The following is a 17,583-nucleotide window of genomic DNA, read 5'->3' as shown; positions in this document are numbered from 1 at the left end:
CTATAATTTCAGACATCTTGTCTGGAACAGGAAAGACATCCACGGATGAAGGAGAATCATAAACTTTATTAAGTTTAGTAGACCTTTTAGGGTTGACAGCAACCGAAGGTTCAGAGTCATCCAAAGTAGCTAGAACCTCCTTCAGAAGAAACCGGAGATGTTCAAGCTTAAATCTGAAATTAACTTCTTCAGATTCAAAAGATTTTTCCCCCCATAGTGTCCGAGTATGAAATCTCACCTTCAGAAGCTACTGAAGTATCCTCCTCATCAGACATTTGGGAAAGGTTGACCAGTGCAGATTTAAAGGGGTCAGAAACCTTATTAACAGACAAATGTTTAGATTTTCCCTTACACTTACATAAAGTAGGGAAAGCAGACAAAGCGGCAGATACTGCAGAAGTTATCTGTGCTGCAAAATCCCCTGATAAATAAACACCCTCAGGAGGTTGAGTAGAGACTGAAGGCACAGTATGAGAAACAATTAAGGCTTGGAACGTTTGAGGAGAAAGCTGAGGCATATCACGTACAGCATTATCCAGAGAGACACTTGGCTCAGAAGGGAGTCACTTGCCTATAAATTTTAAAGTCTTAGCTAAGCATAAGGAACAATATTGCATAGCAGGACAATTTGGGACGCTAAACATAATAAACATTTATCCATAGAAATGGACTGATCCTGTTCTGAGTCCATAGCTACAGAAGTCAGGTCCTACTTTAGAATAAGAATACAAATTATAATAAAAAACATAATTTATGCTTACCTGATAAATTTATTTCTCTTGTGGTGTATCCAGTCCACGGATCATCCATTACTTGTGGGATATTCTCCTTCCCAACAGGAAGTTGCAAGAGGATCACCCACAGCAGAGCTGCTATATAGCTCCTCCCCCAGCTGTCATATCCAATCATTCGACCGAAAACAAACAGAGAAAGGAGAAACCATAGGGTGCAGTGGTGACTGTAGTTTAATTAAAATTTAGACCTGCCTTAAAAGGACAGGGCGGGCCGTGGACTGGATACACTACAAGAGAAATAAATTTATCAGGTAAGCATAAATTATGTTTTCTCTTGTTAAGTGTATCCAGTCCACGGATCATCCATTACTTGTGGGATACCAATACCAAAGCTAAAGTACACGGATGATGGGAGGGACAAGGCAGGATTAAGTGGAAGGAACCACTGCCTGAAGAACCTTTCTCCCAAAAACAGCCCCCGAAGAAGCAAAAGTATCAAATTTGGAAAAGGTGTGAAGCGAAGACCAAGTCGCGGCCTTGCAAATCTGTTCAACAGAGGCCTCATTTTTAAAGGCCCAGGTGGAAGCCAAAGCTCTAGTAGAATGAGCTGTAATCCTTTCAGGGGGCTGCTGTCCAGCAGTCTCATAGGCTAGGCGTATTACGCTCCGAAGCTAAAAGGAAAGAGAGGTTGCCGAAGCTTTTTGACCTCTCCTCTGTCCCGAGTAAACGACAAACAGGGAAGATGTTTGACGAAAATCCTTAGTAGCTTGTAAGTAAAACTTCAAGGCACGGACTACGTCCAGATTATGTAAAAGACGTTCCTTCTTTGAAGAAGGATTAAGACACAATGATGGAACAACAATCTCTTGATTGATATTCTTGTTAGAAACCACCTTAGGTAAAAACCCAGGTTTGGTACGCAGAACTACCTTATCTGCATGAAAAATCAGATAAGGAGAATCACATTGTAAGGCAGAGAGCTCAGAGACTCTCTGAGCCGAGGAAATAGCCATCAAAAACAGAACTTTCCAAGATAATAGTTTAATATCAATGGAATGAAGGGGTTCAAACAGAACTCCTTGAAGAACCTTAAGAACCAAGTTTAAGCTCCAAGGGGGAGCAACAGGTTTAAACACAGGCTTAATTCTAACCAAAGCCTGGCAAAATGCCTGGACGTCTGGAACCTCTGCCAGACGCTTGTGCAAAAGAATAGACAGAGCAGAAATCTGTCCCTTTAAGGAACTAGCTGATAATCCTTTGTCCAAGCCCTCTTGGAGAAAGGACAATATTCTAGGAATCCTAACCTTACTCCATGAGTAATTCTTGGATTCACACCAATAAAGATATTTACTCCATATCTTGTGGTAGATTTTCCTGGTAACAGGCTTTCGTGCCTGCATTAAAGTATCAATGACTGACTCGGAGAAGCCACGCTTTGATAGAATCAAGCGTTCAATCTCCATGCAGTCAGTCTCAGAGAAAGTAGATTTGGATGATTGAAAGGACCTTGTATCAGAAGGTCCTGTCTTAGAGGCAGAGTCCATGGTGGAAAGGATGACATGTCCACTAGGTCTGCATACCAAGTCCTGCGTGGCCACGCAGGCGCTATCAGAATCACCAATGCTCTCTCCTGTTTGATTTTGGCAATCAGTCGAGGGAGCAGAGGAAACGGTGGAAACACATAAGCCAGGTTGAAGAACCAAGTCGCTGCTAGAGCATCTATCAGCGTCGCTTCTGGGTCCCTGGACCTGGATCCGTAACAAGGAAGCTTGGCGTTCTGGCGAGACGCCATGAGATCCAACTCTGGTTTGCCCCAACGATGAATCAATTGAGCAAACACCTCCGGATGGAGTTCCCACTCCCCCGGATGGAAAGTCTGACGACTTAGAAAATCCGCCTCCCAGTTCTCCACGCCTGGGATATGGATTGCTGACAGGTGGCAAGAGTGGTACTCTGCCCAGCGAATTATTTTTGAGACTTCTAACATCGCTAGGGAACTCCTGGTTCCCCCTTGATGGTTGATGTAAGCCACAGTTGTGATGTTGTCCGACTGAAATCTGATGAACCTCAGTGTTGCTAACTGAGGCCAAGCCAGAAGAGCATTGAATATCGCTCTTAACTCCAGAATATTTATTGGAAGGAGTTTCTCCTCCTGAGTCCACGATCCCTGTGCCTTCAAGGAGTTCCAGACTGCACCCCAACCTAGAAGGCTGGCATCTGTTGTTACAATTGTCCAATCTGGCCTGCGAAAGGTCATACCCTTGGACAGGTGTACCCGACACAACCACCAGAGAAGAGAATCTCTGGTCTCTTGATCCAGATTTAGCAGAGGGGACAAATCTGTGTAATCCCCATTCCACTGACTCAGCATGCATAATTGCAGCGGTCTGATATGAAGGCGCGCAAATGGCACTATGTCCATTGCCGCTACCATTAAGCCGATTACCTCCATACACTTAGCTACCGAAGGGCGCGGAATGGAGTGAAGAACACGGCAAGCATTTAGAAGTTTTGATAACCTGGACTCAGTCAGGTAAATTTTCATTTCTACAGAATCTATAAGAGTCCCTAAGAAGGAGACTCTTGTGAGTGGGGATAGAGAACTCTTTTCCTCGTTCACTTTCCACCCGTGCGACCTCAGGAATGCCAGAACTATCTCTGTATGAGACTTGGCAACTTGAAAGCTTGACGCCTGTATCAGGATGTCGTCTAGATACGGAGCCACCGCTATGCCTCGCGGTCTTAGAACCGCCAGAAGTGAGCCCAGAACCTTTGTAAAGATTATCGGGGCTGTAGCCAACCCGAAGGGAAGAGCTACAAATTGGTAATGCCTGTCTAAAAAGGCAAACCTTAGAAACCGATGATGATCTTTGTGAATCGGTATGTGAAGGTAGGCATCCTTTAAGTCCACTGTGGTCATGTACTGACCTTCTTGGATCATGGGTAGGATGGTCCAAATAGTTTCCATTTTGAAAGATGGAACTCTGAGGAATTTGTTTAAGATCTTTAGATCCAAAATTGGTCTGAAGGTTCCCTCTTTTTTGGGAACCACAAACAGATTTGAATAAAAACCCTGTCCTTGTTCCGTCCGCGGAACTGGATGGATCACTCCCATAACTAGGAGGTCTTGCACACAGCGTAGGAATGCCTCTTTCTTTATCTGATTTGCAGATAGCCTTGAAAGATGAAATCTCCCTTGTGGAGGGGAAGCTTTGAAGTCCAGAAGATATCCCTGAGATATGATCTCCAACACCCAGGGATCCTGAACATCTCTTGCCCACGCCTGGGCGAAGAGAGAAAGTCTGCCCCCTACTAGATCCGTCGCCGGATAGGGGGCCGTTCCTTCATGCCATCTTAGAGGCAGCAGCAGGCTTTCGGGCCTGCTTGCCTTTGTTCCAGGACTGGTTAGGTTTCCAGGCCTGCTTAAATTGAGCAAAAGTTCCCTCTTGTTTTAAAGCGGAGGAAAGTGATGCTGCACCTGCCTTGAAATTTCGAAAGGCACGAAAATTAGACTGTTTGGCCTTTGCTTTGGCCCTGTCCTGAGGAAGGGTGTGACCCTTTCCTCCAGTAATGTCAGCAATAATTTCCTTCAAACCAGGCCCGAATAAGGTCTGCCCCTTGAAAGGAATGTTGAGTAATTTAGACTTCGAAGTCACGTCAGCTGACCAGGATTTAAGCCATAGCGCCCTACGTGCTTGGATGGCGAATCCGGAATTCTTAGCCATTAATTTAGTCAAATGAACAATGGCATCAGAAACAAATGAGTTAGCTAGCTTAAGTGTTCTAAGCTTGTCAATAATTTCAGTCAATGGAGCTGTATGGATGGCCTCTTCCAGGGCCTCAAACCAGAGTGCCGCCGCGGCCGTGACAGGCGCAATGCATGCAAGGGGCTGTAAAATAAAACCTTGTTGAATAAACATTTTCTTAAGGTAACCCTCCAATTTTTTATCCATTGGATCTGAAAAAGCACAACTGTCCTCAACTGGGATAGTAGTACGCTTTGCTAAAGTAGAAACTGCTCCCTCCACCTTAGGGACCGTCTGCCATAAGTCCCGTGTAGTGGCGTCTATTGGAAACATTTTTCTAAATATAGGAGGTGGGGAAAAAAGGCACACCCGGTCTATCCCACTCCTTGCTAATAATTTCTGTAAGCCTTTTAGGTATAGGAAAAACATCAGTACACACCGGCACCGCATAGTATTTATCCAGCCTACACAATTTCTCTGGTACTGCAACTGTGTTACAGTCATTCAGAGCAGCTAATACCTACCCAAGCAACACACGGAGGTTCTCAAGCTTAAATTTAAAATTAGAAATCTCTGAATCAGGTTTCCCCGAATCAGAGATGTCACCCACAGACTGAAGCTCTCCGTCCTCATGATCTGCATATTGTGACGCAGTATCAGACATGGCCCTTACAGCATCTGCGCGCTCTGTATTTCTCCTAACCCCAGAGCAATCGCGCTTGCCTCTTAATTCAGGAAACCTGGATAATACCTCTGACAGGGTATTATTCATGATTGCAGCCATGTCCTGCAAGGTAATCGCTATGGGCGTCCCTGATGTAATTGGCGCCATATTAGCGTGCATCCCCTGAGCGGGAGGCGAAGGGTCTGACACGTGGGGAGAGTTAGTCGGCATAACTTCCCCCTAGGCAGAATCTTCTGGTGATATTTCTGATCTTTACTGTTTAAGGTGAAATCAATACATTTAGTACACATTCTCCTATGGGGCTCCACCATGGCTTTCAAACATAATGAACAAGTAGTTTCCTCTGTGTCACACATATTTAAACAGACTAGCAATGAGACTAGCAAGCTTGGAAAACACTTTAAACAAGTTTACAAGCAATATAAAAAATTTTACTGCACCTTTAAGAAACACAAATTTTGTCAAAATTTGAAATAACAGTGAAAAAAGGCAGTTACACTAACAAAATTTTTACAGTGTATGTAACAAGTTAGCAGAGCATTGCACCCACTTGCAAATGGATGATTAACCCCTTAATACCCAAAACGGAATAATAAAAGACAAAAACGTTTTTTCAAACAGTCACAACAACTGCCACAGCCCTACTGTGGCTTTTTACCTCCCTCAAAAACGATTTTGAAGCCTTTTGAGCCCTCCAGAGATGTCCTGGATCATGCAGGAAGAAGCTGGATGTCTGTGTCTGTAATTTTTGCTGTGCAAAAAAACGGCAAAATAGGCCCCTCCCACTCATATTACAACAGTGGAAAGCCTAAGGAAACTGTTTCTAGGCAAAATTCAAGCCAGCCATGTGGAAAAAAACTAGGCCCCAATAAGTTTTATCACCAAATACATATAAAAACGATTAAACATGCCAGCAAACGTTTTATATTACATTTTTATAAGAGTATGTATCTCTATTAATAAGCCTGATACCAGTCGCTATCACTGCATTTAAGGCTTTACTTACATTAGTTCGGTATCAGCAGCATTTTCTAGCAAATTCCATCCCTAGAAAAATATTTTAACTGCACATACCTTATTGCAGGAAAACCTGCACGCCATTCCCTCTCTGAAGTTACCTCACTCCTCAGAATATGTGAGAACAGCCATGGATCTTAGTTACTTCTGCTAAGATCATAGAAAACGCAGGCAGATTCTTCTTCTAAATACTGCCTGAGATAAACAGTACACTCCGGCACCATTTAAAAATAACAAACTTTTGATTGAAGAATAAACTAAGTATAAAACACCACACTCCTCTTACGACCTCCATCTTGGTTGAGGCTTGAAAGAGAATGACTGGATATGACAGCTGGGGGAGGAGCTATATAGCAGCTCTGCTGTGGGTGATCCTCTTGCAACTTCCTGTTGGGAAGGAGAATATCCCACAAGTAATGGATGATCCGTGGACTGGATACACTTAACAAGAGAAAGTATAATAATTAAAAAAAAAACGATATGCACAAAAAGGGGAGACTTAACATTAAAACTAAAACTACTGATGGCAAAATATATTGACACTCCAAAACTCAACCTCAGACAAGAGACCTAAGCGTTTTGTCTGAGGCTCCTACCGTGACCGTAATCAAAATCCCACTAGCAAGAGGAGCGAGACTCTCCAGCAGAGATCCTCTCCTCTAAGCAGACGATCCGAACGGCAAAAGCTGCAAAAACGACACTGCTATACTTACGAAGCTCCACTCCAACGCGTCGGAAAAGCGGAAGTCACGTGAGCGGCCAAATAAGAAACTGCGCCACAGATAAGACAAAAGTCCTTAGCTCACCTAACTATCTGAAAAGTTAAGCTAGACAAAAATAAGGGATACAGTAAAACCCCTTTAAAAAAAACCTCCGCCAAGTAAAGAAGGGAAAATACAAGCAAGCTCTGCATTAACCCTTAAGTCTCTCTTACTGTCTCATATATAAAGTGTCTGTAGATTATTGACCCTGTTGCAAATAAAGTTGCCCCTAAATGTACCCTTTACCAAATAAGGATAAACTAAGTCCCAAAAGAGAGGGTTAACCTCAAAAGTACTGTCCTTTAGTACCTAGATGGCAAAGGCACTTACCTGTGGATCCAGCTGCAGGGCAAATAACAGCTACTAAGGTGTGACCGGTACTCCACTCCCTGTCAGGGACCTGTAGTAAAAGAAAGAACAGAGTAACCAACCCTGGCTTTCTGCAAAGAGGTAGCAAAAGTGTTAGAAGTAAAGCAAATACCACCTTGCCGCCTTCTAAATGCTAAAAGCCACCATTACTCTTACTAAAGAGATTGACATGGACACAGCTAGACCCCAATCCTTGATTGCAGGGAAAAGTACCCATAAAAGGATGAAATATCTTCAGACACCGATCTTCGCACATCCTCCATTAAAAGAGGAAAAGAGAATGACTGGGGATTATGGGTAAGGGAAGTTACAATTAACAGCTTTGTTGGGGTGCTCTTTGCCATTTGGCTAGGAGTTGAATGTCCCACTAGTAATTGGAATGACGTTGTGGACTCTCCATGTCATAGGAAAGAAAAAAATGTTTTATTTAAAACTGAAATGCACTCATGCACATTGAAATTTTCACCTTTCTATCCCTTTAATATTATTTTGCTTGAGAGAGATAAGTAAAGTTTTGCACATCATTATCAAACAAATAACTTCAAGACCAATTTCACATACATACCCAATAATAATGGAATAAAAGACAATATATACAGCTCTTACCTTGCTGTTCTGACAAGGAAGCTGTTCACTTCATCTAAAACATTTGGTGATAAGAAGTTTGGGAACTCCGAAGAACCCAGAGACAAGGAAAGCGGTGGCATATGTTGCAGTGCTTTTCTGAAACAAAAACACATTGTAAATGGACTTTAAATTGGACATTAAAGTAAAAATACAGAGCAGATTAATAATAAATTTGTTTTAAAGTTTAAGAATTTGCATACTGTAAACTACATTTCCAGGAATATGGTCTGTCATATCCAAGCATATCCAAGCTTTATTTACAGCAAAGAATATTTTTCTTTTCAGGTGACTAAATTCCTAGAATTTGCAGACAGATATATATGCAAGAGCCTAGCAAATACTGCTACTGAAACCTAAAATTGTTAAGTTAAAAGAAAATTTCATAGAGGAAAAATTAGATTACACATATAGAACCAATCATGCTTATCTATCAACGTACTGTGTGTGTTCTTGAACAGCTTGTGCGAGAGTAGGGTTGGTCTCCATGGAAGTTGTTACTAATGATGTCAACAATGATAGATACCAAATCGCAGAAGCATCCGATATGGAGACTGTAGATTTCTTTAACTTTTGATATCCCACTGTCCTTAGGCCATGTATTCTAGTGTCACAACCATCACTGAGGCAACGTTTTATATTTATCTGTACATCTGTGTAAAACATAAAAACTGTGATAAAGTGGTAAACAATTCAACAGGCATCAATAATTTAGTAAATTAAACCAATTAAAATATGAAGTTGCTATATATTGTGATTTGTTTAGATCAAGCACAATGTGCACTGTGTTCACTCCCTACTAAAGTGTTTACAACTAAGGCTTCTCTCGGATAATCATATGTACATACAGTCAATAGCCAATCAAGAATCGGTTGGAGATATGACTACCCTTTTGTTTAACCATTTAGCAAAAGTTAAAGGCAAACTACACAAACAACTTGATCAACATTCTTATTTTTTAATTAGTATGTCCCTTTAACAAAAATAAGTGCTGGATCTTGAAAAGCAAGTTTTAGCACCGATTACGTCAATAACATTCAGGACTGATTCTTTAGTGAGCTTTTAAAGGGACAGTCAACACCAGAATTTTTGTTGTTTAAAAAGAAAGATAATCCCTTTATTACCCGTTCCCCAGTTTTGCACAACCAACACAGTTATATTAATATACTTTTTACCTCTGTAATTATCTTGTATCTAAGCTTCTGCTGACTGCCCCCTTATTTCAGTTCTTTTGACAGACATGCAGTTTAGCCAATCAGTGCTCAGTCCTAGGTCACTTTACGTGCATAAGCTCAATGTTATCTATATGAAACATGTGAACTAATGCCCTCTAGTGGTCACAATGCATTCAGATTAGAGGCAGTCTTCAAGGTCTAAGAAATTAGCATATGAACCTCCTAGTTTTAGCTTTCAACTAAGAATACCAAGAGAACAAAGCAAAATTGGTGATAAAAGTAAATTGGGAAGTTGTTTAAAATTGCATGCCCTATTTAAATCATGAAAGTTTTTTTTTTACTTGACTGTCCCTTTAAAATTGCATGTGTAATGTGAAACAGTAAGAGCTGGAATAGTAAAGCTAACTACAGTAATAATATCCAGATGGGATTAAAATAGAGTCAGCTTGTATTTACTGAAACTCCATCCTGAATAAAAAAAGGTCATGAATACATCTCTGATATAGATATAGATAGAATCAGAAACTAAACCCAAAATATAGATATTTCCATATTTTGGTGCATATCTCTAGAATACTTTCACAAATAAAGGAAGCACAAAATTCCAGCCTAACCCTTTTTCATTTTTTTTTTATTCGTTTCTCATTCTTAGTAATGTCCAACATGGACAGAAATTATCAGCTTATTTTACTAAGCACTATATTGTAAAGTGTCTCCTTAATATAAAGCATATTAGTGAACTCCCCTTAATGAGATACACAATTCCCAAGGTCAAATACGCCATTAAAACAATTCCTGAAACAAGCACATAAAATTCTAGTAGAGTAATATAGCCATACTGATTGCTTAAAGGGATAACAAAGTTTAAATTAATTAAAATTTCATGGTTGAGAAAGAGCATGCTTCTTTTAAATTCACTTCTACATTATTCTCTTGTGTACCTTTCTTTAACGCTTTTGTGCTGTGGTTAACGTGTCTACATCGAAATAACTGTTCCGATGTAAACAAATTGAAATCTCGCGATCCTGCACGTGATCACAAGATTTCAATGATGGGATCGCGTCAGTGGGGCATCCCTATGATGCTAGGCACGCCCTCCAGACCGCAATCCCATCAAGGAAGCCCCAGTGGCTTCAGGAAAGCCAAGCGGTTAGGACGTTGTATTCTGTCTTTCGGCGCTAAAGCCCAGCAACATTCGGACGGAAAATAATGCCCTAACGGCGTTTAAAGGTTAAAAGGATATGTACATATCCTCAACAGCAGCAATTCACTACTGGGAGCTAGCTGTTGATCGGTGGCTATACACATTTCTATTTTGTAACTGGCTTACCAGACGTGTTTAGCTTGCTCCCAACGCACATTGCTGCTCTGGAACAAATTTTTAGTATGTTCTGTGATTTCCTGTCCCAGCACATGAAAAGCATGATGTATTACGCTCCTGCTAAGCAAAGTCTCTGTGTATACATTAAAATGTTCCAAATTGTGAAACACTATTGAGCTGCATTGTTTCATCACCCCTTGCCTCTTACCCTCCCTAGTATTATACATCACATATCATGGATTTCCCTTACCTTACCTCACACTGCAATACTTCAGTGTAACAGAAAAACTACAGAAAAAAAATAACATACTGTAAGCAATGAGACTAATGCCACAGTGACCTCTGTGGTGAGAGTACTGCACACAATATTCATAAACTACACACAGACTGAATTGAACACAGAGCAAGCTTAAAAGGACATGAAGCCAAACAACAGGAATGTCCTGGGAAAAACTATATTGACAACGCATCTTACAGAATCTCACCAAACTAGAGAGCTTTAGAATAGGGGTGCTCAACCTTGGCCCCCCAGAGGCTTTAGAACTACATTTCCCATGATACTCAGCCAGCATTTCTCATGATGTTCAGACAATTTAAACTGACTGTGCATCATGGGAAAACTTAAATTATGCTTACCTGATAATTTTCTTTTCTTCAGATGGAAAGAGTTCACAGCTGCATTCATTACTTTTGGGAATTCAGAACCTGGCCACCAAGAGGAGGCAAAGACACCCCAGCCACAGCTTAAATACCCCCCCACACACACACACACTTTCCTCATCCCCCAGTCATTCTGCCGAGGGAACAAGGAACAGTAGAAGAAATATTAGGGTGAAAATGTGCCAAAAAAAGAAATACGAGCGGGGACCTGTGGACTTTTTCCATCTGAAGAAAATTATCAGGTAAGCATAATTTAAGTTTTTCTTCATAAATGGAAAGAGTTAACAGCTGCATTCATTACTTTTGGGAAAACAATACCCAAGCTATAAAGGACACTGAATGTAAAAACGGGAAGGTACAAGAGGCGGCTCATTCTGAGGGCACCAGGCCTGAGAACTCCTACCCAACAACATCCCGCTGCGTCCAAAGCCGAGAACAACTTTGAGGAAAGAAAAAAAAAAAAAAAAAGGAAAAGGCCCAAGGACCCTGACCGCAGGAGGAAGGCTGAGAAGACCTCGCCGGGGATCAAACTTGCAACCCTCGGTTTGCTACAGTGCATTAATATGCTGAGCTAGCTGTCCAGCTAGCATAAGGAACAGCAACAGAGACCCACCAGTCTCATAGAAACAAGGGGAGGCAACGCCCAGACCCCAGAAATACAGAAACCATGGGAGAAGGCCAGGAGTCTGAAACAGAGAGGATCTTCCCCTAACACAGTGCAACCATACTCTAAAAAGCAACTGAAGACGAAGGTCCCCAAGTCGCAAAAAGGTAGCTCAGAATACCGAAATATTCAGAAACGAAACCTCGTGCAGCAAGCTCAGATAGGTCTGACGAACAACACCTGAAGCAAAAACACGATCCAGAGGAACTCTACTCTAAAACGGCATTCGGAACATAACTAATGGGCATGTATCACCCGGGCCAATTCATATTCTTCGCAAGAAGTAGAGTCTGAATCAGAGACATCCGTCTCCAAAAAATCTGAATCCTCGATAACTGGGACACTAAATAAAATATGGACCAATAAGAAAAATCTAAATGGCACCTTACACCCCCAATGGCTGGGGCACTCACCACCTCCAGAGAACCGGACACAAGCGGACGAGGATTTCTCCGTCGCCACACGGTCAGGAGAGCGGAAATGGGGTCACAAGGTAAACCTTGCAGTCCATGCAAAAGTGCTAGGACCGTAAAGGCCGTGTCACTAGACAAAGGCCGTTATGTTCCAAAATAGCCATGAGCAGAAGTAACACTACACAGTAGCAGACAGAATCACATAACAAACATGATTATAAACCCCCCTGTTCAATAACCCCCCTCAGGAGATATTAACCCTTGATTCCTAGATACAAAAAGGAGACTCACTGAGACCCTAAGTTAAAGTTATCCCTGAAAGGTTGTAGCCCCTCTCGGATAAACAGTTGTAATTACAATACATCCATGATGAAAGTAAAATGAAACAATCTTACCGGAATATACGCCGTGGAACAGGAACACGGCCCTTCAAGTGTGACAGATAGTAGCGTCGCTTCTGCCATGGAATTGAGAGAAAAAAGCAGGCAGCGAAACTCGTCAACGCCGATTGCCTGTGGAGCTGTTAATATGAGTCGGGATGGTTTTGCAGAAAGACTCTCCCTGCATCTCCGGACTCTTTTACCCATGCGCTCACTGAGAGACTGACAGGACTACATAAAACTCCAGTCCCATTCTGAAGAGTACTACCCACCATAAGAGACTATCGAAAACTTCAGACACTTCTCTGCCAACCTCCTGGGATGAAAGGCAAAGAATGACTTGGGGATGAGGGAAGTGGGGGCGGTATTTAAGCCTTTGGCTGCGGTGTCTTTGCCTCCTCCTGGTGGCCAGGTTCTGAATTCCCAAAAGAAATGAATGCAGCTGTGGACCATTTCTATTTATAAAGAAAATATAGTTCCTAAACCTTTGGGTGGCCACAGTTGAGCACCCTTGCTTTAGCGCATTAGGCCCTTAGTGTGGTCAGAAAGTAATGGTTTGCTGAATATAGTTCTACATTCAGAAATGAAGAATCAATTATCAAAAGGGGGGGGGTAGATATGCTGCAAAATGGTTAATTTAATAGAAGGGACAGAAAAAAATGCTGCTTGACTAAAGTCTAACAGAAGCATTTGCTTCTGATGCCCATGAGGTAGATAAAGTCCTAGTGTAATGAGCGCTCCCTGACCCCTGCTGTAATACTCCAAACTCTGTAGGCCCTTACTACACATGATACAATGCATCTAGAGGCAGTATTTTTGCTAGAGTACAGTTATTTCTTTATCCTTGAGGTATTAATAATAGATAGCCTTCCTCCAATGGTTAACATGTTACCTTCTGCTGGTCTTCTTCCTGGACAAAAAGTCTGTAATACTATCTTAGAACGCAGGTGCCAAAAAATGTTGGAGTTGTTCAGGGGACTACTTTATCATGAAAAATCTAATAGGGCTCATAAAACTGATAGCGCTTGAATTTACAAGCAGAGGAAAGAGTAAGTAGAAAATTAGCTTTAATGCAAGATTTCATAATGATTTGCGTCTTGCTGGTTTAAATGGTTCTGTAGTTAACATGTTCAGAAAAAGGATTGTTGCTGTATTGGCCCCACAGAGAATGTTGCTTTAGTAGATTGTGATACATTTTAATGGACCAACAAAATCAATATTTTTTATTCCCTAAGTTTTCAAGACCTCACACGTCTCTTCTTCTGATGTAGAGTAGTTTACATGTTGAAAACTAAAGGCAAACCTCATAGGAGATACATATAATCTAATTTTAGGTTGGTTATGAGTTAAAAAAAACAACACATTTTTACAAGATATAACAAAAAGATGGCAGAAGTTATAAAAATGGAATAAAGTAGCGATAAATAGTTATTGTTTAGTAACTTAGTACACATGAAATCAATGTCTAATGTAAAAAATCAATCAAATAACTATGATTAACCATAAGAGAAAACATCCCAGATTCATTAACAGTATCTTGTAAAATCATGTTTCTATGGTTGAAGCAATGATGTAATAACAGCATCAGAAATAAAACTGGTGTTAAGGATCTGGATGATTTACTGGCAAGAATCATGAAAACAGGGGGATTCCAGAGCAAGACTCTTTAGTAACAGAAACCATTGTCTTCTTGACTAAAATGGAGTAAATCAGGGAGATTAACAGGAAACCTAAAATGAACATATTTTTATTGTTGTTTTTTGTTTGCTTTTTTTTTTATTGCACCTGATAAATGTGTAATAAAGAGATATAAAATAACAAATGTATTGTTAGGTTTACTGGAAAATTATACCAGTGCTGAATACTGCCCTCTAGAAGATTATCTTCTGCCAGATAAACCATATGTCTGAGGTATTTAATAACTTACAGAGATGTAAAATACAGAATTGTTCAGAAAATTAGGTTCTGAATAAACTTCTTATGTATCAGAAAGTTAAAGACCATCAGAGGCCGCTGGCTCAGAAATGGCTTGGCATCAGGCTCACATCTACTAAACAGAGACTGAAAATGTATAAGTCAATATAACTGGGTTTCAATTCATTTCTCCACAATTGATAGGAAACATGTCACCAGCAGATTGGAAGAGGAAACCTATTTGTTTTGTAGATGATCTATTTATATAGCCCATGATTTTTTATTTTTTTTAAATGTTTAGTTTTGCTTATTTTTAAAGAACATTGCTCTGTTTTTCAGACTCCTAACCAAGCCCCAAAGTTTTATGTGAATACCGTCAGCTACCTTCTCCAGCTTGCTCCTTTTTGAGTAAAGGGTCTTTTCATATGCAAAAGAAGGGGGAGGGGGGAGTGCCTTATTTCCCACTTGCAGTGGGCTTTCCAGCTATCTTTTCAACAAAGCTAAACTGAGAGCTTCTAAGTAAGTTTTTAAACAGTTTTATACTGGATTTTTATATCAGTATCTGTGCATCTTATTCTTTATAGTAGTGTCTATTACATGGAGTTACATAAAATGAGTGTATACTGTCCCTTTAAGTAACCATAACTCTCTCCACAGTAAGCATTGACAGAACTATGAGGCAACACTCAGTTTTAAAACAAATAAAAGGGGCAGAATGGAGTGATGACCATTTCCCCAAGAGCATATCATAAAATAGTTAAAAAACGACGTTCATAATGAAGAGCTTAGATATTATTGGGGTGGGGGTATTATACCAACTTGAACATGTGGGGTTTAACGCCTTGAGTTTCTAACTGTCCTACTAGATTTTTATTTGCATAAATGTTTTGTAGATGGTCTATTTATATAGCCCATCTGGGAGTGTTTTGGTAACAATGTATAGTTTTGCTTATTTTCAGACTCCTAACCAAGCCCCAAAGTATCAGTTGTAGACCCAGAGCTACATATTACTACTGTTCTTGTTTGTTTAATCTGTCTTTTCATAAGTGTCTGCTCTTTCTACTTTCCCAGCACCTTTCAATGGGTGTCCCTGCCTAACCTCATCAAAAGTTCTAAACTTGGAGCTTATAAGAAATGTTTTAAAGGTTTTATATTGGATTGTAAGATAAGTATCTTTGCATATTCTTCTTTATAGTAGTGTATATTAAATATTACACGCAGTTAAATGAAAATTGGTGTGCACTGCCCCTTTAAATTGGTCAATCATTGATGTTGAGTGTGACTAGGATGAGCCATGAAAGTATAGTGTAAAATTTAAGTAGATTACTTTGTGTTTTGTTTATATTTAAACAGAAGTAGTCCAGAGAACCATGATATCTTTTGTTCCACAGAGCACAGAAAGATTATCTAAAAGGCCCCAATGTTATCAAGAAAGATTACTCCTTGTTCATTTTCAATTCAGGCACCAGAAATTGAAAATGTCAGTTGTTACATGAATTAACAGTACCATACTTATGATATGCAAGGACAAAAGAAAAATAAATCCTTTCAAAGGTCATAACTCATCCCTCTAAATCTATGAAACACCCCGTCCCCTGGACCAAGAGGAAAAGAAAAAAGTCTCTGTTGAATATCTATGTAAAATGTCCACATGATTTTTTTATTATATCATTTTCACAACCCTTTCAGTTCTTCCTTAGTATTTGCTACCTTTCTGTCCCACAAACAAGGACAATGCTTATTTTTCAGTCTCTCTAATCTATAAGTATTTATGGAGTCCTATGAAGAAGAGAAAAGGATATTCTTGAGGACATGAATTCAGGGAGATTTAACCATATCAACTTGGGTGTGCTCTCAGGACCTACTAAAAGGCAGATTTTCAAAATTAACTTGGGTGACAACAGGATGGCAACCTATTAAAATCTGAAATATTAATTATTCGAACGGAAGAGTCCTGATATATATATTGGCCACAATGTTGTAGATCAAACTGACATGCTTAAGAAGAAAATACCTTTAAAAAAATGTAAATTGTGGTTTAATAAATACATACAAAAAAAACTCAATCATGAGTGTGAGTTTGACTAATGGATATATCATATGCTATATATAATTGTATTCTTTATTCTGGTTAATTAATTAGGTCCTATAAATATATATATATATTTCTCTGTTATCTGCATTGACTTACACATCTGACTAATGTCAGCGTTTTCCAGCAACGTCACGTAGCCTGTTATATGGCTGGGAATGTGAACCTCTCGAACTTCCTGGAGGTTGGTCGGATTCCTTCCAACAGCAACAGCCACCTGCTGGGGCATGTAACTCTGGTCTCCAGAAGATACGGCGATCGACAAGTGCCTCAATACTATGTCAGACTTCATTCTTAACCTGCAAAAACAAAATTACAAAAAAAATTTTTTATGCACTGTGATATTAGGTTTTCATTCAAAAAACACATATAAATAAAATGTATTCTAACCTAATAAACTAATTTCTTTCATGATGGTGAGAGTTCACAACGTGGTATTACACTTCAGTCCACTAGGAGGAGGCAAAACATTTCTACACACCACAGCTTTAATCCCTCTCAATCTCCCAGAATCCCTATGTCTATGTATATGTATATATGGCCAGGTAGATGGAAGGAAACTAGAAAGCAGGAAATTCAAAGTAGGGAAAAGTGCAAAAAAAAAAAAATGTTTTACCTGACAAATTAATTAATTTGCCATGTAAGGATACATTTTGTTTTCTTATATAATTTGCTGAGAGTCCATGAGATCATCACAAGTGAGATTTCATACCCAAGCAGTCCACAAAACCACTATGTTTACGGAGGCAAAATACAGTTAAGACAGTACTAATCAGGCACTTGGATCCATGGTACTTTAAAGCAAAAAGCCACTTCAGAGAGGCATAAACATCAAAATAGTAAAATTGTATAAAAGTGTGAAGAGAGGACAAAGTAGCCGTCTAGCAAATTTGGTAATTTATAGAAGCTTCATTCTGAAAAGCCCAAGAAATAGCAACTGCTGTATTGAAATGAGCAGTAATGCATACAAGGGGAGAATTCCCACAAATATTCTTTGCTAATTAAAGCTTTGAACCAAGTGTTAAGGT

General features: G+C 39.9%; 1 protein-coding gene across 1 annotated transcript in view; it reads right to left on the bottom strand.

Moving 5' to 3' along the window:
• Nucleotides 1-17,583, bottom strand: part of ZZEF1 (zinc finger ZZ-type and EF-hand domain containing 1) — a gene marked incomplete in the record, with an annotated part of 722,361 nt that overhangs the window by 596,919 nt on the left and 107,859 nt on the right. The window contains 3 exon segments of the mRNA XM_053707503.1: nt 7,919-8,035; nt 8,379-8,589; nt 16,655-16,854. Of these exon segments, the coding sequence (XP_053563478.1) occupies nt 7,919-8,035; nt 8,379-8,589; nt 16,655-16,854 (528 nt within the window).

This window comes from Bombina bombina, chromosome 3 (genome assembly GCF_027579735.1).
Source record: "Bombina bombina isolate aBomBom1 chromosome 3, aBomBom1.pri, whole genome shotgun sequence".
NCBI classification, from domain to species: Eukaryota; Metazoa; Chordata; class Amphibia; order Anura; family Bombinatoridae; genus Bombina; species Bombina bombina.
The sequence above is the reverse complement of the archived record's forward strand: the minus strand, read 5'-3'. Positions and strand labels throughout refer to the sequence as shown.